The 24,478-nt window shown below is 41.2% G+C and overlaps 1 protein-coding gene across 3 annotated transcripts in view; it reads left to right on the top strand.

Moving 5' to 3' along the window:
* Positions 1-24,478, top strand: part of prex2 (phosphatidylinositol-3,4,5-trisphosphate-dependent Rac exchange factor 2) — a 91,871-nt gene that overhangs the window by 35,315 nt on the left and 32,078 nt on the right. For all 3 annotated transcript variants that reach the window (XR_003273317.2, XM_026179501.2, XM_026179500.2), the window contains exons 14-29: positions 3,021-3,096; positions 3,992-4,064; positions 5,327-5,469; positions 5,805-5,897; positions 6,685-6,833; positions 6,930-7,015; positions 9,996-10,132; positions 11,499-11,616; positions 12,304-12,488; positions 14,326-14,487; positions 16,737-16,959; positions 17,666-17,873; positions 20,737-20,916; positions 21,177-21,271; positions 21,603-21,685; positions 23,476-23,566. Coding sequence is in view for 2 of the 3 variants with exons in the window: in XM_026179501.2 (XP_026035286.2) it covers positions 3,021-3,096; positions 3,992-4,064; positions 5,327-5,469; positions 5,805-5,897; positions 6,685-6,833; positions 6,930-7,015; positions 9,996-10,132; positions 11,499-11,616; positions 12,304-12,488; positions 14,326-14,487; positions 16,737-16,959; positions 17,666-17,873; positions 20,737-20,916; positions 21,177-21,271; positions 21,603-21,685; positions 23,476-23,566 (2,102 nt within the window). In the remaining variant the exon portion in view is untranslated. The remainder of the gene's footprint in view (positions 1-3,020; positions 3,097-3,991; positions 4,065-5,326; positions 5,470-5,804; positions 5,898-6,684; positions 6,834-6,929; positions 7,016-9,995; positions 10,133-11,498; positions 11,617-12,303; positions 12,489-14,325; positions 14,488-16,736; positions 16,960-17,665; positions 17,874-20,736; positions 20,917-21,176; positions 21,272-21,602; positions 21,686-23,475; positions 23,567-24,478) is intronic.

Genomic DNA, 24,478 nt, shown 5'->3' with positions numbered 1-24,478 from the left:
CTCCAGTTGATCCAAAATCAACTAAATTCAAGACTACAGTTTCCCTCGGATGAGTCTCTGTACCTTGCAGCATCACGTGGCCCAGTCACAGCTCAACAGTGCCTCATTTTTTTTTTTTTTTTTGTCTCAAAAACAGCTCTTAACACATTTCATTTAGAGTGACTGACATCATATTGATCTTGTTTTTTGAAAGGCACGCAGAGCCATTCCTGATTTAAAATGACATACAGCATGATGCAAAACAGTAATTAAACTTGGAAAATAAGCATGCTGGCTGGATAGAATGAGTAATGAAACTAATGTGACTTCTCTCAGTATCTTACAATAAGGGAAAATACTGGAAACTCCCCAAAGTGGACTCATCCAGCGTAGGCTATGTAGAAATTGTCACTTAGGCAAGTGCTTTTTGTTTTTAAAGCTTTACCTAGAGTGCCTAAATGTTTATTGGAGTATACAAGTTCTTTAAAAATCAGGCCTCGTTATATCTTAGAGACCTCACAGTGCACTCTCAGACTGCAGATTCCTTGGTTTTTCCAAAAGCAGAGAGGGAGGCAAAGACTTCAGCTACTCTCAGGATTTCTTTTTTGGAACCAGCTCCACGTTTGGACTCAGGACAGACACCCACTCTGTTTTTAATATTAGATTTAAAAATGTCTTTTTTGATAAAGCTTGTATTTAGGGCTGGGTCAGGTGACCCTGAGCAATCACTTAGTTATGCTGCCATTGGCTTAGGCTGCCAAGGGACTTCCCATGATATAATGAGGACTTCTTTCCATCCATTTCCTTCTTTGCTTCCTTGCTTCCGTAGTTTGGATTTTGTCCTGCCCTCCTGTGCTCACCCCCTAACTAGTTGCAGCACATGGCTGCCCCTCCCTGAGCCCACTTCTGCTGGAAGTTTCTTCCTGTTAAAAGGGAGTTTTTCCTTCCTGCTGTCACATAATCCATACTCATAGAAGATTGTTGGAATTTTGTCTACTAATGTAGACTCTCTACCTTAGAGTGGCGACTGTTGTTGTGATTGGCGCAGTATAAATAAAATTGGATTGAACTGAGCTGAATCTGCTGGCCTGCTTTGGTTTTTACTTCTTATAATCTGACTTTAATTCTATTGCCACCTGCTAATGTGTCGTATGGCGAAACACAACATCAGAGTTGGCTGTTTATACTGATTTCAAATAACCCGAATAAAAGCTTGAATTTCACAACTATAAAACTGTGCCATGGCTAGCGGGGGCACGCTGATCCTTCATCTGTCCTAGCATAGAGACTTTTTTGTTTGCTCTAACTGCTAAAAACCCCAAAGGGTGAATTTGTGTGTGTATGTTTGGATTGTCAGCATTCAGTCCACTGGTGTTTTTGTGTTGAGGCCAAAACTCTTGACGTAAAAACTCCTGTTGGTGAACTTGAGTTGTGTGCGTTGTTAGCTCACATATCTGCGCAGCGCATTCTCCCTGGGAAGCCAGTACAATGCATCACAGGGCCTGGGAATGCCAGAGTTTAATTGGAGCAACCAGCCCCTGCCTAATTAGGTGGAATTTCCTGGCAGAGTAAGAGCGATTAGGCAAAGATGGGGGTATATACTATGCAGACCCCATAACCCTCTGCAGCTTCTTTGCCCCCCTTAAGCCTCTGCTTTCATTACAAGAAATCAGTGAAACCAGCCACTCCAGGGGATCTCGCTGCAAAGGAGCAAATGCCCACTTAAGCTGTTGTACACAGTTATATGTTGAAATAGATAATAAGAACAATTTTTCATCATGTACACAGGGACACTAGAGCCAAGGCCACTCATAAATATTCTTTACATACAATGGGGGGAAAAAACTGTCATTTTTACCTCAGCATTTGAAATGTTGACAAGTTTTCCTCATTATGCTGAGGAGTCCTCCAGAAGCTCAATATTTACTGATGCATGGGTAGGATTTTCAGAATAACAAACAGTATGGAAAACTGCTTGATTAATTTCTCACTCCTGAGCAGTGGATTAAAGCTTGAACTTTCAGCATCCTCCGTGTAATTTATTCTAAGGAGTACTTAGAAAGTACGACAGTTGCATCCGTTTGCTCACAAAATGTCAAGACAAACTTTGTCATTGGACAGCAAGTTAAAAACCACCTCTCTGACCTTTCCCTCTGTTACTCCTCAAACTGCTGTTTCCTTATCCTCGACATATGGCTGCCCAATGGGCCGTTGTTTACCCCCATTTTTCACTCTGACAGCCTCACTTTGCACCAGCCGCTGAAGCCCAACTCTCACTGGCTCTAGTATCCCATTTTGGGGGAAATGCAGGGTGGCTCTTGGTTCCTCTGTCAGAGTGGTTTATGCATGGTGCGACATGGCTTCCAGCTGTACCGTCCTCATCCAAGACTAGCGCAGGCTGTCAGGCACAGTTATGTAACAGAAAGTTTCAGAATGGATCAAACATGGCCGCGCTTGGCCTCTAACAATTCACTTTCTGAAGAGTACCAGGAGTCTGAAATCAGACTTTAACTTGGCCCACAAGTCTTGTTTGACTTGTCTGAACTGTGTGTGCTAGAAAGGCCTGTGTATGTTTAGTTTTGTGTCCGCGTGTGTAAGCGTTTGCATGTGCTGGAAGCGGTGGAGTGGTGTAAGTCACGGTGGTTCTGGACTTTCCCGGCCCTGCAGCTCAGCCCCTGCGTGTCCCCGGGGAGGCCCCTGTGTTCATGGGAAAGTCACGGCTCCATTTCAAACAGCATTCTCGGGGTCTGGCAAAGTGCGGCTGTGTGGGTAACACTGAGAAAAGCAACCCCATACTGACATGGAGCACCCCAAGGCCAAACACCAGCCAGTACTTGAAACGAGGCCACATCTCGCTGACACTGGGAATTATTATCCCTCCTTTTGGGCATTGTGTTTAAATAGACCAAGCAATTATTTCTCTACATATTCTTTGCCTACATTTTTTTTTCACATTTAAAGCAAATAGTAAAATTTAAAATACCAAGAACTTTCTTTTCCAGATCCCTCGATTGATATCTTCTGCTTTTGTGCCCATCCAGGGACAAGGACTATCATTTACGGACCTACAAATCAGTGGTCATGGCTAACAAGCTCATAGATTGGCTTATAGCACAGGTAAGCTCTTTCGCTGCTTCACAAATGTTATTTAATAAGAATACAAGTTGTTGAATTTGTCTATTTTGCTTGTGCAAAGAATTTGATGAAGTTAGATTATTATTCTGAACACTATTTTTTTTTTCTTTAAATTCAGATACTTTCATATAGTTTCTTGTGTGTTTTTTTTAAGAAGACACCTTTCCATTAGTTTCTGGCCATGTTGAAAACACATGTCCCACCTCTTCCCCTTTCAAGCATAGAAGTTTAAAAAAAATAATTCTGGGAGCGTCTGCTGTTGTTACACGTCAGTCACTTCAGATGTGCAGCAGAAAAAAAGACACCATCAGACTTGAAGCTCTCAAAGGAGCCGAGAGGAAACGAAAAAAGAAAAGCAGAATTGATTGGATAGCAAAGCTTTATTGACTATGACAGGAAGTTCTGAGGTTGACAGATTGATAGTCCTGTTCGGGACGACAACAAAGGGATGAAACATATATGGCGACCAGCAACCACAGAATCACTGGCAGTCATTACATGCTTGTGTCTGCGTAAATGTGCATGTGTGTGATTGCGGTATTCCATATGCATGTGTTTGAGTCGGTGCAGTGGAGTGGCTCTCGCTTCTTCAGTGGGACTTCAATAGCTGTCACACTATACTGTCTAGACATGATTTTGGCTCTGTTTAAGATCGAGTGTGCAGAGGCTCTGCTGGCCTTGAGGGCTTTTGGACGCAAGAACAAAGGAGGGGTGTGAATGTGACATTTTGACTGCACTCTAAACACACAATGTCCTTTGTTCTGTTTTCTCTCATCCTCCTTTGCTTCTTTTTTTTATCTTCTGACTTATTCACTATACCCACTCTTCACGCTTACATCTGTCTTATTTCTCCCGCGTGTCCACTCTTCTGGTGCAGGGGGACTGCAGAACGAGGGAGGAAGCGGTGATCTTGGGGGTGGAGCTCTGCAACAATGGCTTCATGCATCACGGTACGGCACTTTCCACTCCTGATTAAAATAAAAGGGGAAAAAATCCTGCAGAACTTTGGAATCCTCTCCATCACTGAGTAAATGAGAGATGAATGCTTTGGTGAAACCACGCAGAGGGCGTCTGGCATTTAGCGTCCTGTTTTAGAACATAACCACACTTGTTCTTTTTCCATTTCTACTTAATATCCCTCTGACATGCTACAGGAATAGAACTATTTTCCAAACCAGTGAATATAAGTGCGTGTGTGATGCTTGCATACCATCATTAATTCCATGTATGCATGTTCCCATATACTGTATGCACTGTATATGTCTTAAGTAACTAAGTGCTATGGGTAAATACATGAAAACTGTTTATCTGTAAGTGCAAAACAGACAGTGGCCATGGTTACAGTTTGCTTATGAGAGTCGGATTTGTTTTTAACTGCGCACCTCCCCTGTGCCAAAGTCCACATCATGCACACTACAGTATGAATCACAGCATGTCACCTCGTACCCCCATGATGCAACTGCTTCAAACTACCCGCAGTTCAAGCCTCACACTACAAATTACCAGCACATCTCCAGAACATAACAACCCCAGCCATCAAACTTCCTGTCACTTCCACTGCCTACAGGGTAATTTCATAATTTCATTTCGTGCCTGTAAGTTATTTGCCCTCACGATGTAGCTATATCTGATCTTGAGAGGAATGAAGTGAGGAAATGTTAGAAGGAAGCTCTGTTCTTTCCCCTCAGGGCTATTTTTTGGTTTAAAATTGAAAGTCATAGTGGATATGTTATGTTGCCCCTGAGACCTGGTTTGTTCAAAAGATTTTTTTTTCCTTTTGCCATAAAAGTGGGGTCTCATTGTTTCCCAAAGTGTCTATTTGTGCATTTGGCGTGCAAATACTACTGCGGTCACACTTAGATGGGTTTAAACTTCTTAGCGTAATGCAAAAAGAGTTTTTTGCTAAATTTAACATGTTCTGCTTCTGCACAGCACCACACAGTGAGGTTACTCCCTCAGAAGTTGTCTGGGTCCAACATTTTAAATCCACCTTTCAAGTAACAATTTTTTCCGACACTCGCATACATTAAAAAACAATTAAAATTAGGATCTCCTATTACTTTCAGATATAGGTAGGAGTCAGATAACAAGCTTTAACACATTCACATTTAGCTATCACATTAAACTATACTTGGCATTTGTAGCTAAATCTGTGGACTGTTGAACTTTCCAGTCACACTTTTCATATGTGACTTTGTTGTCACTCCCTCAGTGCTGGAGAAGAGTGAATTCAAGGACGAGCCCCTACTGTTCCGCTTCTTCGCTGATGAGGAGATGGAGGGTTCCAACACAAAATACAAACCTATGAAGCATGACCTGAAAATACTTGAAAATGTCATCTCCAAGTCTCTCCTGGTGAGTGCTCCTTGGTGGATTATTGATCGATTATCGCTCACTCCGACTGATATGCTGTGGCTTGCTGGGATTTATTCACAACTTGGAGCAAAGTGGAAACGCTGTAAATCATTATGCAGCACACAGCTGTGAGAAGTAAAAGTAATAACGCTACAAAAGTCCATTTTATACCTTGGTAAGCAAACCTTGTTTGTTTTTTTTGTTTTTTGCAGCAAGCGAGCAGACAGAAATGTGTGTGCTATCGGTCTTTAATAGTATCTTCTTCTGCTGTGTCCGTGTTTGTGCTTGGTCTGCTCGCTTGGGATTTTGCTGATGCGAGACATGTTGTTTTCCAGATAAGGCCCAGTGATGGAGGCTATGGCTTTACCCTGGAAGAGAGGAATCGAGTCCCCATAATCAAATTTGTTGAGAAGGGCTCCCCAGCTGAGGTGACACGGTCTCACACACAGAGATGCACAAAAGCACAATCGTGAAGTTTCTTCTGTACTTCTTTGAAGCCTTTTTGCAACGTGTTAGTAATGTTTATGCAAAAAAAAAAAAAATGCATTCCAGGCATAAAGCTCTCCTCGAGTTGCTCCTCATTTAGCAGATCATAGGTTATAGAGAATAGGAAGGAGCACTGCTAATGTGATTGCTTTGATTTTATTTTCAAAGATGAAAGTAAAGGCAGAGCTGTTTTGCAGATGTGCCAGCCAGTAGAAGTCTTTTGTTATTAAAATGTGATTCAGTCATTAGTCACGAAAAATAGAACCTCGTGACTCTTTGCCCTTCCTCTAAACCTGCTTTATTGTGATGTGGCACTAATGCTACCTTTAGTGCTTTCATACAAATATGGGGCAGATTTTTTTTAGCTTTGATCTGCTATTTGAAAATGAGAGAAGAGGGTTCGAAGGCAAATGTGATCAGTTTGAGCGCATGATCTATAATTCCCTCCAGTCCTAAAGTAGCACTGAAGGAGCCTTGAACGTCTGGCTTGCATTGAGAATAGCGTTTTGTGTGATGTCTTAAAAAAAATTAAATCCTCAACAGGATCCAGCTGTGTGCTGACAGACACAAGTTACCCAGTGTTGTCTCCTAATGCTGGGAGTGTGCGTGCTTTTCATTGTGATTCAAACAGTCCACTGTGATTCTGCGTCACATTAAGACCGAATGTGTGACTTAATCCTTTTCTATAATTTATATTTATTTCTCTTGCTCTTCATATTCTCTTTCAAGATGGCTGGTCTGGAAGTGGGGAAGAAGTTGTTTGCTATAAATGGAGACCTGGTGTTCCTCAGGCCTTTCTCTGAAGTTGAAGCTCTCCTCAAGCAATGTTTTAACAGCAAAGGACCCCTCCGAGTGCTGGTCAGCACCAAGCCTAGAGAGTAAGTGTCAGATCTTTGCACGCACACGCAATGTCAGTTTCATTTTATTGTGTGCATATCCCAGCTCGGTAATTTACTCTTTCCTTTCATTTCCAGGACGATTAAGATTCCAGACTCGGCCGATGGCTTGGGATTCCAGATCCGTGGATTCGGTCCTTCTGTGGTCCATGCTGTTGGGAGAGGTAAGAGATTGCAGTTTCCACCACTTGAGCTGTCTGGCCTCATCAGCAAAAGTCTTTCCATCACCTCTTTGTTATTGTGGCACAGCTGGCGAGCAGCTGCTACACCAGCTTTGGGGGTGTGCGTGACTTGGCTGCGGTGTGACATGATCGCAATGATTTCCATGCACCTACTCGCATTTTTCTTAGCAGTTCGATTAGGATAGGAAAGTTTGATAGGAAAGGCTTTGTTCAGCAATTCTCCTTCACCGATCAGTTTGATAGGAAAGCACTCTGCATTTTTTGCTCTAAATTCATCAGGCTTCTTACCTAATGCAGCATATTTAGTTACACTGCTATCAGGGCTGGCATGAGGTAGGGTCCAATCAAAAAACAATTCGTCTCCATCTCAAGGGAATTGAATCTTTTATTTTTCCCCGCCTTAAGCAATCTAAGTCAGATTGCAGAGTATGTGCTTTCGTGTCAGCGTGCATGTGTGCGCCTGCATGTGTTGACTTGATGATGTGGTTGCTTGGGAACCTGGTGTGTGTTTAAGTGGATGCTGCGATCCCCGGGGACAAAGCTCAATATATATAGGAGGTGTCTCATTCCTTGGATTGTCATAATAGCTTCTGTTCCCTGGTGTCTGAGGTCAACAGGAGCTGGTAATACCAATTAGAGATGAAGAAACCGAGGCACAGAAAAAGAGCAGTTGCACAAAAATCTGTCGTGAAATTAATTTCACACAGCAATTCAGCGTATTGGCACTGTTGCTTGACACCGGTGTTGCACATTTTTGTAAAATAAGTGTTTAATGCGAACCAGGCATCTATATTTTTACAGCTGTGGTCAGCAGTTTACATACACTCATCATAGGCACGAATGCCATGGTTTGTTTGGGGGTTTGATTTCTTTAAACTTTTGTCTGCAGTATACATCACTGCTGTGATGTGCAGTCAATTTTTGTTTTACAAGTTTGAATTTATTTAGGATTTTCGGATTTTCTCTAATCTAATTTGTTTAAAGGGTTAAAGGTTAGGCTTTCAAACCTAAGAACATAATGTCAGCTGTCAAGTATGGTGGTGGTAGCGCCATGCTGTGGAGCTGTTTTACTCTCAGTGGTACTGGTAGGTTGCAAAAAGTGGATGGTAGGAGGATTGCATCTAAATTCTTCAGCTTCACCTCAAATCAGACAGCTAGATGGTTGAAACCTGGACAGAGGTGAGTGTTCCAGGACGATGATCCCAAACACATATCAAAACTGGTTTTAGAACAGATAAAGCATGCTAACATTATGCTTCAGGAATGATCTTCCCAAAGTCCCAAACTGTAAAGTATGTGGGAAGCTTGCTCCATGTCAGGAAGGCAACTAATTTAAATTAAGTCTACCGATTCTGTTAAGAGTGGTCAAATATCAGGCCAGAGATATGTCACCATGAGAACAGATGACAAGAAGCTTGTTGATTGTCCCTTCTCATCATAGTTGGTGAGGGTTCATGTGTGTATTTGAGCCCGTATGTATAATTTTGACCCCGTGGGGATTAGAGAAAATCCAAAATAAATTCAAACGTCTTGTATTTTTAAAGTCAGTAAAGATGTATGCTGTACAATTATTCCACAGTGGAAAAAGAACAGTTTAAAGAAATCAATAAAACGCCAGACTTATCATTATATTCATGCCCGTGATGACTTCACGTAATTTTTGACCACACTTGCAGAAAATCAGAAGTCTAGATGGATGTGTGTTATTGTGTTGGTTGTTTTTTCCTTATGATATAGACATTTTTCACCTTAAAATGTCTTAAACACGTAGAAAGGTCTTGAATGTAGTGTAAGTAGAAGGCACTAGCCTTATGGAGTGCCATAGCACGACTCCACATGGCCAGAAAGCCATCTTTCAGCTAGTTAACTAGCTGAATCCTCCTTGAGTTGTCTAAAAATTGTTTGGTGCTATAGCCAAAATGCTAACTACTGAGGATTCAACTGAAGTTTCAACTTTTGACCATTATGAGTACACCATCTGGGTACTTGAGCTGCCCTTCATTTAGTTGTGCTTATCAGTGTAAACACACTTATGCACTCTAAATAGTGTAATAGTACTAAAGTATGCTGTTGTAAACGCAATTAACATAGCAAGCAATAAACCTGCTAAACACTAGTATGTTAATACTGTTGGGGTGACCTTTCTAAAGGAGCAACTCACCTGAGACTGGGTGCTTAGAGAGTTATTGATTATTATATTTTATCGTTCATTAGCAATACATGCTTATCCTTTTAGAGAATCCCAAGGCCTGTGGGGGGATTGGGCAAAAAGGCCACTTAGAAGATGTTGAAGCCCTTGTAGAAAGCATAAAGAAAATATAAAAATGTTTTGAACAATACTCATTCATACTGGACTTTGCTAAGTGTGTTTTTAATGTAATATGTAGACTCTTCTCTTCTACTCTATTAATAACTAGAATATCCTTGTCTATTGTTGATATATTATAAGTTCAGTTGATGCGGAAAGGAAAGTACACTGGATATGTCCGTCCCTGCAATCTTCGGCCAAGTGATTACAGATTCCTTACATTGCAGCGTGAGGTTTTCATGATGTATTTTTAAGGAGCTGAGAAAACAAATGGGAGGAATATTTAGTCTGCCATACACTTCCTTCTGATAGCTGTAAACCTTGAAGTTCTCCTATGGTCTGAATCACATCCCTCAGAGGCCTTCGTCTACCCCAGATAAACAACTTCCCTCCTCCCTGCACCACACTCTCCCTCTCACACTCCTCCTGAGCTGCCAAAAACAGGAAACAGTCTTGTAAATACAAAGCAAAAAAAAAGAATGTTGTTCAATCTAATTTTGCATACAGGATGTGGAAAAAGTGACAATTATTTTCTTTTAGGATGTGCTCATGTTTTTTTCATCCGGTTTCAGCATGCACCTGCAAGATAACGTGCGGTAGCTCTTACTCTTTTCACCCCTCCTTCCCCTTGCATCTCTGTCTGTCTCACGCCAGGCACAGTGGCAGCAACTGCCGGTCTCCACCCAGGCCAGTGCATTATAAAGGTGAACGGTATCAATGTGAGCAAGGAGAGCCATGCCAGCGTCATCGCTCATGTCACAGCGTGCAGGAAGTATCGGCGACCCACGCAGGTGAGACGGGAGGAAGAAAGGAAAAGCAAAAAGGGATAAACTGCAGAGTAAATCTAACCAGACACAAGGATTTGTCAAGGGGGGTGGGGGTGGGATGTCATCCAGCGGTAATGAAAAAGTATTTAATTTTTATTATGTGTCACTGTGGAGCAGAGAAAAAAATGAATAAATGATTGTCTTGCTGGAAAAATAGAATTCGTTTCTGCAAATTTGTTAGTAGAAGTGCAAAAGAGCAGAAAATAAGGGAAACTATTTACCCTGGTTCTCTCTGCCTTTCCTTCATTTGGGTCATTACGCAAAAATAATAGTAGTTTTGGCTTCTTTAGCACTGACCCCTGGCTCACAGTGGTGGGCTTGTTGTGGGAGACTGGCAGGCTGCAGATAGAGGTGGGAAAGGATCCCGAGGCTGGCTGGGGGTCAGAGTGGGTGAGAGTCTTGGAGTAAGACTGATCGAAGATGGAAGGAAAGAGGGGGATAGTGTGGGGTAGGCTAAACAGCAGACAAGAGTAGGAGGAGAGCTCGGTCCACCTGTCGAAGGTGGGAAACGGTGAAAAATAGAAACCCCAGGGTGTGTGTATGGTGTGAGTTAGTGTAGTGTGTCATTATAATTGAGCCTCGTGTGGACCTCAGGCTTAATGGTGCACTAGAGTGTTCCAAAACTCCTGGAGATCTGGTTTCCATCAAGTGTGGACCCGGAGGAACCACCCTCTCGTTCTCGCTCTTTGCGTCTTTGTGTGTGTTTGTATATGCGTGCCTGCGTGTGCGGTTGTACACTAGAAAACCACAGACCAATGGGACGGCGCAGCATGTAGCCTTGGCAGAAAACCCTCTGTGGGCTTGGGTGTAGAGAAAGGACACACACACTCAAATACACACAGGGCATGCTAGAGTGGGTTGATGAGTTTGGCATGGGTTTGCTTTTGCGGTCTCACCGAGAGCCATGTTTCCATATGTTTGTGAAGACTTTTCACTGTATGCTCTGCCAACCCAACTGTGACACTGCACACCATATCTAGGCAGAATCCGCTAAACGGGCTGCAACAAACCTCCAGCCTCAGCTTGTGTACACATGCACACAATCAACAGAGTAATAGAAATGCCACCTGTTAAACACCAGGGTTGGAGGGATAAGAGTGATGCTGCAGTAGATTGATTCATGTGGACAGTTGTGTACATATGGGCCTATAATTTCTCCAGTTAAATTAATTGTAAATTAAAAGACACAGACTACAGTTAGTCAATTTAAAGTGTAAATTGGGGGGAAAATTTCATTTTAGCATTTTCTTCACTAATATGATACAAAAATAATGTTATAAAAAGTTCAAATGAAATCCATCTTTAATTATTTTTTCTTTAATGTATTTAGCAAGATACTATCAAGTGGGTCTACAACAGCAGTGAGAACGCCCAGGAGGACAACCAGAAAACTAACCAGAAACCCATCCCTGAGAAGAATGGAGATGGCTTTGAGTGTAAAGTCGAAGGTGACGACACACGCACACACATGCTCATTCACAAGCTACATGGGAATATGTCATTTTGGCAAAGTGCTTCTTTTTTTTTTTTTTTTCCCTTTTCTCAAAGTGTCTGTGGATGTAATGCAGGGTTGTTCACAGGAACACAATCCCATTACCTCCTTCAGTTAACAAGTAAAACATAGCTCCAAACATGCTCATCTGGAATGTGTTAGTGTGAGAACAGCTGCCCCCTCTGGCTCATCAAGTGTTAATTTGCCCCTGCAATTTATGCATCCCAATGAGAGAGTAAAACAGGAAAGCTATTCCCTTCATAGCAAACAGCTCTGTCAGGATTTATAACTACATTAGGTCACTGCTTTACTGTAGGGCTGGTTAACTTGCTGCTCTTGGAATTGCTCCGGGGTTTGTTTTTTTTGTTTTTTGGAGGGAAATGGAAGAAAGCCACGAGCAGAAGGTCTTTCTCTGAAATTATCTGCAGATTTGGTGAACAGAGGCCTCCCACAGTTCTAAGTGTGGTGATGAAAACACTGGAAAAAACTGCATCAGTGCATTGTAGAACATTATTACATGTCATTATAATAGTTTCAGGCATAAATACCGCCTTGTTGCTTCGCCAACATAAACATAAAAAGTTTATACTATGTTTTTTTTTTTTTTTTTTTATGTCTTATGTTTTTGTGTCTCCAACCTCAGAGGTAATGGACAAAATCAACACTATAGCTATCATTGATGGAAAAACAGACCATGTAAGTCTGACAGTAGACAATGTCCACCTGGAGTACGGAGTGGTGTACGAGTATGACAGCACAGCTGGCACCAAGTGCCATGTACTGGAGAAGATGGTTGAACCCAAGGGATTCTTCAGCCTCACTGCTAAGGTAAAAATGCAATTACATGAATACATTACATTTCCTTTCTCATTAGGGGTGTGTGTTTTACTTATTTATCTTAATGCAAAAATAATTGGTAGGCTAGTTGGTAGCTTTTATAGTAGATATTTGTCCAATATCAAATTTTCCAGCCTTACATTTATTAGCATTTTCTCTCATGTATTGTATTTGTTTAACTGAATATGACTCATAAAGCTACTTTCAGGTCCTTCCTTATTTACAAGGAGTTGTCACAGCACATAGCCCTGCATGTCTGATTTAGCCTTACTTAAATCCATTTCCTGATGCAACCCTAGAGAGATTTTTCTCCCCTCTGGAGACTGAACTGGAGATCTTTTGCTTGTTAGGTGAATGTGTTAACCTCTACACTATGGATTCATTAATTGCAGGCCTCATGTGATTCACTATTACTAAGGCAGGAGGCAAAGTTTGGTGTTTAGTGCTCTGCAAAAATGCAGAAAAGCCCCCATGAGGTGTGTATTCTCCACCTGACAGGGAACCCAGTAGTTGAAGTTCTCTGTGTTAGCAAATCCACATCTAGCAGAATGTCTTATTCAGCTAGTAAAAATCCCCCTGAGCGTAATTTATCAAGCAAAGATGTTGCGTTAAGCTGTGACTTTCATCCTGGATGGTTGTGGACAAAAAGAGGGACGACAGTGAAAGAGAGGGAGACATTTTATTACCTTTTATATGATGGATAGTGGTGCTTATTACCAAAGAGCAGCTCCTTGCTTGGTAAGGGATAGCAGCAGACAAGATGTGAACAGACTTTACATCTTGTCTGTGTTTTAGCCGGCTCTTGAGCAGGAGTCTACTAACACACGAGACTTTTCTTCTCAAATTTGACAAGATGCACAAATTCCACCATAAATTCCAGTGTAACGTTTTTGTTGTCACTAAATCCAACAGCTTTCCTGCTGTGCAGATTGGAGTGGAGCTTGAAGCTAGTGAAAAGAGACAGCTTTATTTTAGTCGTGTTAGTTCTCAGCTGGGCTAAGTGCATGCTTTTTACATCCCAGCAGTGATGTTCACAGAATGATCATTATTGATTTAAGATACACAGAGGATGGAAGACTCACTCAGACACAGATGCACACTTGCTGATGTGGGAAATGAAACACAGTTTGAAGCGTATTTCTGCCAAATTTCATGATGAACAACATCTGTCTTGTTTATGGTAAATTAGACAAGATCACATTTGGGTACATGTTTTTAAGTTGATCTAGATTTACTGTTCTTGTCCTCTAAAGTGTGTGAAAGCTCTCTTCTAAACACTGCCGATGACATGCACAAAACAACACTTGCCATAACTTCTCTCACTATATGCAATATCTCTTTTCTCCCAAGTAAAATTTTAGTATTATTATAAACATCTGCTCCCGCATTCCACACCGTCCTCTGAGATCTGTGTGATGTTGAATTTTAATGTTGGTTACGCTGTCGGGGTGCATGGGTTGTCTTGTGCTTCAGTCTCTTCCTGCTGTTACATTTCCTCCCTCGCTTCCCACCCTCCTCCACTGGGCATCTCATTAAGAAGGCTCAGAGTTTTGTGTGTCTTATTGTCTTCATATCTAATCTCTGATTTGCAGTCTTCATATAAACAGTATATGCATCACAATAATATTCATATTGGAAATAAACTCCTGATGAAATGCTGCAAATAAATCTGCCCTCTGTCCAATTTTGATCTTGTTTTCGACTGAATAAGGAGCTTGGTCATTCATTTACATCCCATTAGTTCCCCCAAAAGGGATTTTTTTTAAAAAAAGAAACATTTGCATATCATTTAATCAACCCTGACTTTGTTTACTCTTTCTGAAATCAGATCCTGGAGGTACTGGCGCGTAATGATGATGCGCTGGTGCAGATGTGTGGAAGGTTGATTTCCAGCTGTGATCTGATCCCAGAGGAGCTGCGGGTGCGCCTCAGTGCCATGCATAGTGAGAGGGCAGAGCACATTAATCGACGCATCACTAACTACAGAAAGGTAACTGTTTGGAGGGCCTTGAGCAGTCTCTTGTTGCCATGCTAAACTGTACAGCTTGGAAGTGTGAGTATGGACAATTCTCTAAAGACCTACAACAATAGAAACAGGATGCAGCTGGTGTGGAGATACACGCTTGCATAGATCCACAACATAGTTTTGCTCCTGAAAGAAAGACTGGGAATCCTTTCTGAAAGCTATAAAACATAAATATAGTGTAACAGGACTTGTAGAGGGATTTTCACTACATACTTACTGGAAATGAAAAGAAACTTTAGTGTTAAGGACTTTAAGCACACTGAAAAGATACAGACAAGGTACACATGCATATTTTTCTCACTGTGCTGATTTTGTTTCCATTAAAGTATCAAGGTGCATCAGTCAGTAAATGGACTGGACCGTAGTACAAACAAGTTCAACCAAGAGCTCAACTATCTGAATGCTTCTTAGCGGCACATGTAACGAGTGGTCGTTGACCTTCAAGACTTATTAAGCCAAAGTGTCTTGCTGACTTCCACACTTATTGCTGACTTTGTGATTGTGCCCACAATATAGCACTTTGCTTTCAATTACAGCTGGTAAATGACAGAGCCAAAGCATTTTCAGCACTTTTCATTCACATCTGCAAGCATGTGTCTATAGGCAAAACAACACATGCAAGTGTGCGTGAGAGGGAGAGAGGATCTGACTCAACATGCGATTGTGCCTTGGATTCATTACCAGTCACTTATAAATATCTCTGCATAGCCACAGCCAGCATTTTTTTGTTGTGTAAGATCCCCTCATGCAGCAGAGCATTCCTTCTCAGACCCCTAGAGAAAAAGAGCAAGAAATGTATGTAGAGAGAAAAATGAAATTTGTGTGGGACAGGAAGACGGAACAGAAAATGATTAGAAGGAGACATGAGCTTGGAATAAATTTTTCTGACTTATTCGGAGATCGCGTGGATGTGTTAAATGACTCTTCGGTCACTGAAGGTCACTTCATTGTCCATGTGAGTCATCTGTTCAGTTGAAACAACAGCTTCACTCTCCAGCTTTAAGAAATAAAAGATGAGAAATGTTTGCTTACAGGGATTTTTTTTCAGGTGTACGTTAGGCTTGTGTTATCTGCCTAAGATGCTAATACCTGATCTGATGGCTTAAAGCATCTGTTGTATATCCAAGACAGGATTCAGGCCCGGTGGGGTGGGTTCATGCAAAGTGCAAAGAAAAAAAAAATACCTTCATGATATTCTGTATCAGCTGTATTGGTGACAACGTCACTGCGTGTTGTGTTTTTACAAATAAAGTGCAACTCTTAAAAGAGGTTTCCTTGCACAACAGGGTCAGTTTGGGGTAGAATTAAAATGAATATTGACGTTGCAGTCACTGTTAACTTTTGTCTTGTACCAGCACGGCATATGGGACACCATCGCAACATCCTCACAGAAAGACCGGCATGTTTGAATTAGTTTTTTTGGTCTTTTACAATAGTTCTGACCTCTATGAGCTTGACCGTTATGAACGCCGAGCACTCCACCAGCTGTTCAGTTTGCTTTCTACTGCGTACAGCTGTAAACATGGCAAAGCGAAAGAGGAATGATGTCACCGGTGTAGCTAGGTGTAACTGAAATGGATTAACACAAGGCAGCCATCCTGACATGAGGCTTTCGTTTTGCCATTTTCTGTTTACATTCTTTTGCCGCTAACACAGTCTTACAGATGATATCATGCACGGTTAGTCGGGAAGGAATGTGGGGGCTGTCATGTCACAAAAAAGCAAGATTTTATGACTCTGTGATCTCTAGGCTGACACAGTGACCATCAGAAAAGATGAACCAGACTACTTCGAGTCGTAATTACAACATGATGATACAAGCTGCTATGTACCGTTTTAACTCCGTTCATGATAAATGATGATGTTGAGGTCTGGAATTCTTCACATAATGATAATCTTATGAGTCCGTCTTGGATCTTTCATTCGGTTTAAATATTTGAGTTTGAATGTTGAGAACATACAGAAATTGGTGTTTATTCTTTTCTTCTAGGACCAGATGTCACGCATAGAATGTAAAAACAAAACAGCACATTTAGCTAGATAAATACACCGTTGTGTTTCACATGAGCTGCATAATTCAAATATTCTTCCTTTTGTAGCCCACCGCCTACCAGTGTAACAAAAGGTGGCTTTCACTGCTGTAATTGCTGTGATTGTGTAAAATCCTGAAAGAAAATCATTGAAACTATTATAATTTATTGCTCTTGTTCCAGTTTTCCCGGGTACTCAAGAACAGGGCATGGCCCACCTTTAAGCAGGCAAAGGCCAAGGTGTCTCCTCTCCATAGTAGTGACTTCTGCCCCACAAACTGTCACATTAATGTGATGGAGGTGTCCTATCCAAAGACCACAACCTCTTTGGGAAGTGCGTTTGGTGTGCAGCTGGACAACAGGAAGAATACGCTGGAGAAAGGAGGCCGCAGCAGTGCTGAGCAGGGTGAGCATAACAAAACCCACCAGGACAGTGGAGGAATTTTACATATTGATTGATATGTCTGTATTTATAGTTACATGTAAATAGAAATACAATACACAACTAAATGCATTGTACATAAAGCCATCAAGTTGCTCAATAATAGCTCAAAAAGGAGAAGATTGCAGTTTACACTTATGTGATCCTACACCACTTAACATTATTTAATCATTACAAATCAGTCAATATATAATCAAATGTATAGCTAAAAACATACACACAGTAATAATGACCCTTGGCCAATTTAATGCACATAAAAAAAAATTAATTATATATATATATGTATGTATGTATGTATGTATATATATATATATATATATATATATATATATATATATATATATATATATATATATATATATATATATATGTGTATATATATATGTGTATATATATATGTGTATATATATATGTGTATATATATATGTATATATATATATATATGTATATATATATATATATGTGTATATATGTATATATATATAAAAAATAAAAGTTGCTGCAAGTTCACACCAGAGCTCAAGGTATTTGTTTCATCAGAAAATAGAAAACATTTTTAAAAAAGTCATTTTGCACATATCATTGATCATTTGTGGTATACCACACACATGTCCAGCTTTTATTTTTATTTGTATTCTACTGTTTTTTTTCATCATGCTTCTATGTTCAGGTAAGCTGAACCCCATGGTAAATGTGCAGCACACCATTACAACTATGGCAGCACCATCGGGTCATAGCCTGGGGCGGACCGAGGGCCACGGCCTTCGTTTCCTGCTCAGAGAAGAAGACCTGCTCACCCTGGATGCATATCAGAAACTTCTCTATAAACTTACTGCTGCTGTCAGGGAGATGGAGACACACGGCGCCCACATTCATGAGTGAGCTTTGTGTGCATACCTACTCTCAATGAAATATGTTTCATTAATGATCACAGACCTTTGAAACCAGATTGTGTCATATAGCATGCTGTAGCCAAAGTAACACGCATAATAAATGTGCAACAGCTGGGCATTAGTAAACATACAGCACCTATGAATGCAATGCATGTGACAAAGATTTGGGCGGAAATGTGTTGATTTGGATTTTTTTTTTCTCTATAAAACACAATTTGTGCTGGAAAAGTAGTGTGTGGCCAATCAGGATTTTGGCATGCTTGTTTCTGTTACGGGACTCATTATTTGGAGTCAATGAGGCAATGGAAAGGAAATGGGAAACACTCCTCCTGTCAAACTTAGCCACACCACCCGTGAACCAGGAAGTACTGTCTCATGTAGGAGGGTGTGACGCTCGATTTCGTTTTCCTCAGTGGCCTTTAAAGAGAAACTTTTATCTACAGATTGCTGCTGCAGCAATTTGTAATATTTACTGGTGGAAAGCTAACTGGTTATAATGTGTGTGATGAAGAAGGGCCATTGTGGTGATTTAGTCATTAGGAGTCTTCTCAGCTAAGGCAGCAACATTCGGAGAATGACATTAAACATTGCAAGCGGAGCTGTCACCTAACTGCGGTAATAATGAGCGGAGTCCACGGCAGGGCTCGTAATGAGTGAGTCTGGACAAATTTCATTATGCTCCTGTCGATGGCAATTAAAGTAGTTGCATCCATGCACACTGAAATGGTCCAAGACGTACCCACCAAAGCAAAAGTGACCTTTAGCATCAGCTATCTGTTCAAACATGCGGATACACACGAGCACTTAAGGAGCTTGTTAAGGCTGAGCTGTAAGGTTGGCCACGAGTGATACTAATAGGATGCACTGCAAGCATCAGCAGTGTGACTGAATCTCTTTGACCTTTTGTGGGTGCTTTGAGAACTTTAGCAGATTAGTTTTCATTAACCTGTTCACAAATTGGCCAAAGGTCATTATTACTACTACTTTAACTGCTACAAATACTACAGGCACCTTTTCCTCCCTTGTCTACGCTTGTCTGTGTCTTTTTATTTATCTCATTTCCTATCTCTTGATGTATTTGCACTCATCAGCATGGATACTGCAGACTGACATTCTTTGCTCACTGTGACTCTTCCTTTTCTGTACTGGGTGTGGTCAGCTCTGACAGCACTACATGAAGGATGTAATAATGAACTCGGGTGACTATTTTGTGCATTATGTTACACGCAGTCCTCTTCCGTTCCCAACATCAGAGGAAGTCTACGGTACATTTGTGGCAGATTAGAAATATCCGTAAGCAATTTGGGAAAAGCAAACAACTCCACGTTACATAAGTTCTTGGCCGGCCAGCGAGGAATCCATTGAGGCGGTGACCTGTGAACCTTTGTCTCCAGGGCCACCGAGAAGGCTTCGCAGCTGTGTGAGGACATTCCTGGCGACGTGCATTATATCAGGGCCTCCTCCCTTCCTGAATCCATACCACCCGTTTTCATATCTTTTCCTTATTCTTTGCACATTATAAAAAAGTACCATGACTAGCAGTGGGTGGAGAGCTATAGGATCCACTGACTTATTTATCTCATTATGGAGTGAATCATTATGCAAATTTCTTACTGTGGAACAGCCTGATGTGGAGCTTTTGTAATGCAGATGCACTTACAGATGCAATAAATGTGATGGAAGTCTAATAGTTTAATGTGTCAAAGTGGGTTAAAGAGCTTCCTGTTGGAGATTAAGAGATCTTTCTGATTTGGTGCAATAAGCAGTGATGTACTTTGGCCTGTTCTCATTCTCCTTTTTTCTCTTTTTTTTTTTCTGTCTCTCTCTTTTGAAGCCACTTCTCTGATCCAGTCATTGTTATTCTGCTTTGCTCCCTCGCCCCAAAGGCCCCAAACTGCGTTCACTTCTTTATTAACCAATAGCCAATCACAGAGCCTGGAGGGCTTCTCCATGGCGATGGAATGTCACTCAGTTTTACAAGGGGCATTGTGGTGCCTCCTGGAGTGGACCTTAATGAGGGCATCTTTGTGGCCTAGTCAGCCTGTGAATGGGTAGAAAGGGGGTCAGGGGAGGGAGGGGGAGGAGGTGAGGAGAGGTGTTGAAAATCATAAAAATAGGCATCAAACTGGGATGCATTTGGGGTCCATCAGAGAGACAGGTTGTTTATTTTTGATGAATCCCCTCCCCTCTGCCTCTGAAACGTCTTGGAGGCCAATGGTGTGACACGATGGAAAATGCAAGCAGACACAAATTAAAATAAGTCTGAAATGTAAACAGACATCGCGTGCCAGTGTTTTGCGTGGGGAGAGATTTATAAAAAAAAAAAAAATCCCTAGCCTAGAATTTATTGGAATATGGCTTTAAATGCCACCATGTGTTGGTGCAACTGTGAAAATATCCCACGTAGCCTCTTCCTGCTTCTCTGATAGCTGTCTAACAGAATGCAAGCCAAGGGTAATAATAAGAGCGGAGCTGATCTCTGCAGCCGTGCTGCAGCGTGTTGACACAGCTGCACCTTGCTACATGTTTGAACCTATTAATACGATGCCGATCCCTGACATCTGAAGCTGTTGTGCGGAAGTCAAACACAAACGGACTGGGGTTTGAGTTTGGCCTGCTCACTCAGCTGTGGAAGCTTACTACATTTGCGTGGGCTAAAGTGCAGACTGTATGCACCAATGAAAACGTTTCAGTGCTGGGACATGTGTAAGATCATGTGTATGATCAAAGGAGCTGCTGTTATCATGCTGCTTTGTTTCTAGATTTGGATGAACGTCATAGTTTTAAATAACCCTTCCTGCCTTTCTTCCTTTTTCCCCCTCCTTTCCTTCCTTTCTCTCTCCATCAGCCTTCTATCCTCCATCACCCATCCTCCAGCCTCAGAGGTGAGAACCCCTGAGAGCTACATTACGGGAGAGAGTGAGGGAGAGAAGGGTGAAAGGAATGGGAAGAAAGTCTGTTTTAATATGGCAGGGGATGAGCAGGAGGACTCCGGGCATGACACAATCAGCAACAGAGACTCATACAGGTAAAACCAAAGTCAAACATGGTCACATAGGGTGATCGAATTTCTGAGAGTCTTTATCATTTAAAAGATTTTCGAAAAACAAGTAGCAAAGTTGTAATATAAAGCAATATTTATGCATAGCTTTTCATACAATAAATGCAGATGCATGGCTTAGTTTTCCATACCTAAAGTGTATGATATCAAACCTATCCATATCAGTTATTATGTGCACCTCTAAAGTATACGTCATCTTAAAAATTTTTTCTCAAATTTCTTATCAGTGACTGTAACAGCAATCGAAACTCCATTGCCTCCTTCACCAGCATCTGCAGCAGTCACTGCAGCTCCTACGTTCACAGTGACGACATGGACTCAGGTATACAAAATGCAACAATAGGGACACTGTTATCCTCCACATAAAGCTTATCGGTATAAACCATTCATGAGTTGTATTTTCTGTGTAATATCCTCATGATTGATCACATTAAGTAACCTGTGACCATGCAGCAGTAGGGAGGAAAACCCTGTTTCAGCTCGGTGTCATAAACCGTAGCTTTTGTCAACAGTAATATTGTAAAAGGCTGTCTTGTAACAGGTAACAGTGTATTTGAACCAGAACTAACTAGAATGCACTGGACTTTCTGTCCACATACAGTAAACCTATGCACTGGTTTTACTACAGTACAGTTGTAATCCCCCCTCTGCAGGAGATGAGATGCCCTCGAGTGTGTGGCTGTCACATGATAAGCAGAAGAAGCTTCACAGCTTTCTAGAGCACCTGTTTAGCCAGGTGGGTGAAATATGAGTTATTAAGTTTTTTTTGTACACAATTTTATTTTCCCAGGACATTCCTCAGACTTAATGTTGGTTATTGGACAATGACACATTTTCTGTTATTTAGCCTCTAAACACCACAGTGCACAGTTTAAATCCAGCAGTCAAGGTGTGATTGAAGTGGAGACAGACATTTTTATAATACATAGTCTGCCACTTCAGTGGAACCAGGATACTAGTGTTTAAGTGGCTAAGAGTAGTTCACATTAGGCTTATGGCCAGGTGAGGTCTGCCACCTTCTTATTCCATTCTGTGAATTCAGAAGATAAAAGATAAATTGATTCCCTGTTCAGGTGTCATTGCAACTGAAAGAAGCCATCACTATGCTAAAAACCAACAGGACAAAGCAAAGACTTTAAGAGTGGACAAAATGAACAATATGGTACATTCCTATAAAGACAGAATACCCATCTGAGCCTACAACACCAGAAGCCCTGAAAGCCCACAGAAGACAACTAAAGTGGATGTTTTTTTGTTTTTTTTTAAAAGATCCATCCAGGTGAAAAACACTCTTGAGGAGGTAGACATATCATTGTGAAGGTCTACAATCAATTTATATTCATGAGGTTCACAACAAAGTGCAAACCAGCAGTTACACTCTTGAGCACCCCATTTTCTGTGGAGGCAATGTTACAGCATGGGCACGCATAGATGCCGATGGAATGAGGCTACTAGTGTTTTTCAACTGCTGCTGCTGAGATTCAGCTAAATGCTGCAAAACTGACTGGACAGTAAGAATAGACAATAGCCCAAAGCTTACTGCAAATCAACCCAAAAGTTACTCAAAGCAGAGATAGGAGATATTCTTCAGTGACCAAGTCAGTCTCTTGATCTCATCCCTACAGAGCCTGCTTTTCAGTCACTAAAACAAAACCAAATGCAGACCCCCACAAACATTAAGCAACTCAAAGCGACTGCAGTAAAGACCTGATAGAGCCTCTGAAGGGAGGAAATACAGCATTTGGTGATTCTAGGCTTCAGGCAGTCACTGCAAATGATTTTCATCCAAGTATTAAAAACAATCTTTATATTTAAAATCCCGTTAGTTAGGAACTGTGTATAAAAATAGCTGTAATTACAAAACAGTTACAGCAATTGCACTTCAATCACATCGGTGTCATTGTCCAAACACTTGCTCCCTTTTTGTTGCCTGGTTAAAATGAAAGAAACATGTTATTGTGTCGCCTAATGGTATTGTGTGATAGTTATTTCCTTGTGTGTTAACACAAATATGAGACCAAAATGCACAGTGAATGAATTTCAAACACAAAGAGATGCTCTTGTTTCATGTGTAACTTATTGTTTTTTCCAAAGGTCAAATGTTTATTGGGGCTTTTGGGTATGAAAAGCAGGGATTGTGTATTTTTGAATTGTGCTCAGGAAGGGAAAAATTGCAAGAGCCTTAATGATCCTTGACCTTTCTGGAACCTTTAGAGCAAAGACCGACCAAATCTTATTACGTGTTTTATGAGGACATTTCAATCGGCAGAGGACAAGCACAAAAAAACAAGCCATGGTTGGCTGTCTCTGCTGTGCAGTGTGTAAACAAAGCACAAACTTTGTTCACTGCGGCTCTGTCAACGTGTGTATGTGTGTTGCACCCTAACCCTAACCCAGGAAAAGCAGGTGTTGGGTATGCCTGGGCAGTTTTTTGCTTCCATCCACACCCACATGCAGTACTTTCGATCCATACTGTGTGAGGAAACTGTATCAAGTGCATCAGCTTGACCCTTGTTCTGTCTTCAGGTGGACTCAATCACTAGCATGCTGACAGGAGCAGTAGTGGCTCGGGCATTTGAGCAGACCAAATGCTTCACACCTGGAAGAGGATTACAAGGTAAGACAGCCCCTTGTGCCGGTGATGTCGTCACCTGCACCCTTGTTAATAGAAAAAGTTTAACCTTTTCATTAAAGCTAATTACTTATGTGTTTTCTTCTGTGTTATATTTGCATCGTTTTGGGAGAAAGGACAAAGAAAAAGATGATGCTAGAGACTCTTGAGCACCGACAGCACCAATGTGGACATAAAACAGAACAGGCACTGAAAAATGCTGCAGCCGCCTGCACATAGGGGCAGTAACTTCCTGTTGTGTAATGAGTGTGTGCACAGACTTTGGGGAAAGTGTTGTAGGTGGATTTGAGAATGTTTTTAAAAAAACCCAAACAGATTCCCAGCCATTTCCCCTCTGCCTCTGCACTTTTCCACTTCTTTTCACTTTCAGTCATTGTGGTGTCCTTCCCTTTATAGCGCTGAAATAGCACCACTTAGTTGGGTACTCATCTTCACTTTACGGTTTATTGTAGTGCTACTTACCAGTCAATTGAAAATGTGACCCTATAAAAGCTCTTGAGCTTGTATGCTATATGATCGTTTAATTTTACTCTGTTTATTTGCTACCTGACCTCCTCCTAGCCTTGGTTTTTAACCGCATTTTCTATTGTTGTGTTTTATCTCTCTAACAAAAATGTAGCAAATGTTACTGAAAAAGGACAGAATTTACCCTTTATCATTCCCCACACAAATTCAAACTAGCTTACATTGCCCTTTTATCCTCTGTGGAGCGCTATTCGGATGACTCAGTCCATTTTAAGATAAGAAAAGTGGTTGACATCAGCAATTGTTTTCTTTCTGTCTTTGCAAAAATGCTATCTGTTTTATATCCCGGTGGTTTGTATTGTGCTTTGCTCTCATATGACAAAGTTTGTTTATTTTATGCTTTTTGAAAGTGCAGTGTGCAGTAAGAGGGGA

Source organism: Astatotilapia calliptera, chromosome 9, assembly GCF_964374335.1.
Source record: "Astatotilapia calliptera chromosome 9, fAstCal68.1, whole genome shotgun sequence".
In the NCBI taxonomy this organism is placed as follows: Eukaryota; Metazoa; Chordata; class Actinopteri; order Cichliformes; family Cichlidae; genus Astatotilapia; species Astatotilapia calliptera.
This window is presented reverse-complemented; position numbering and strand designations above follow the sequence as displayed.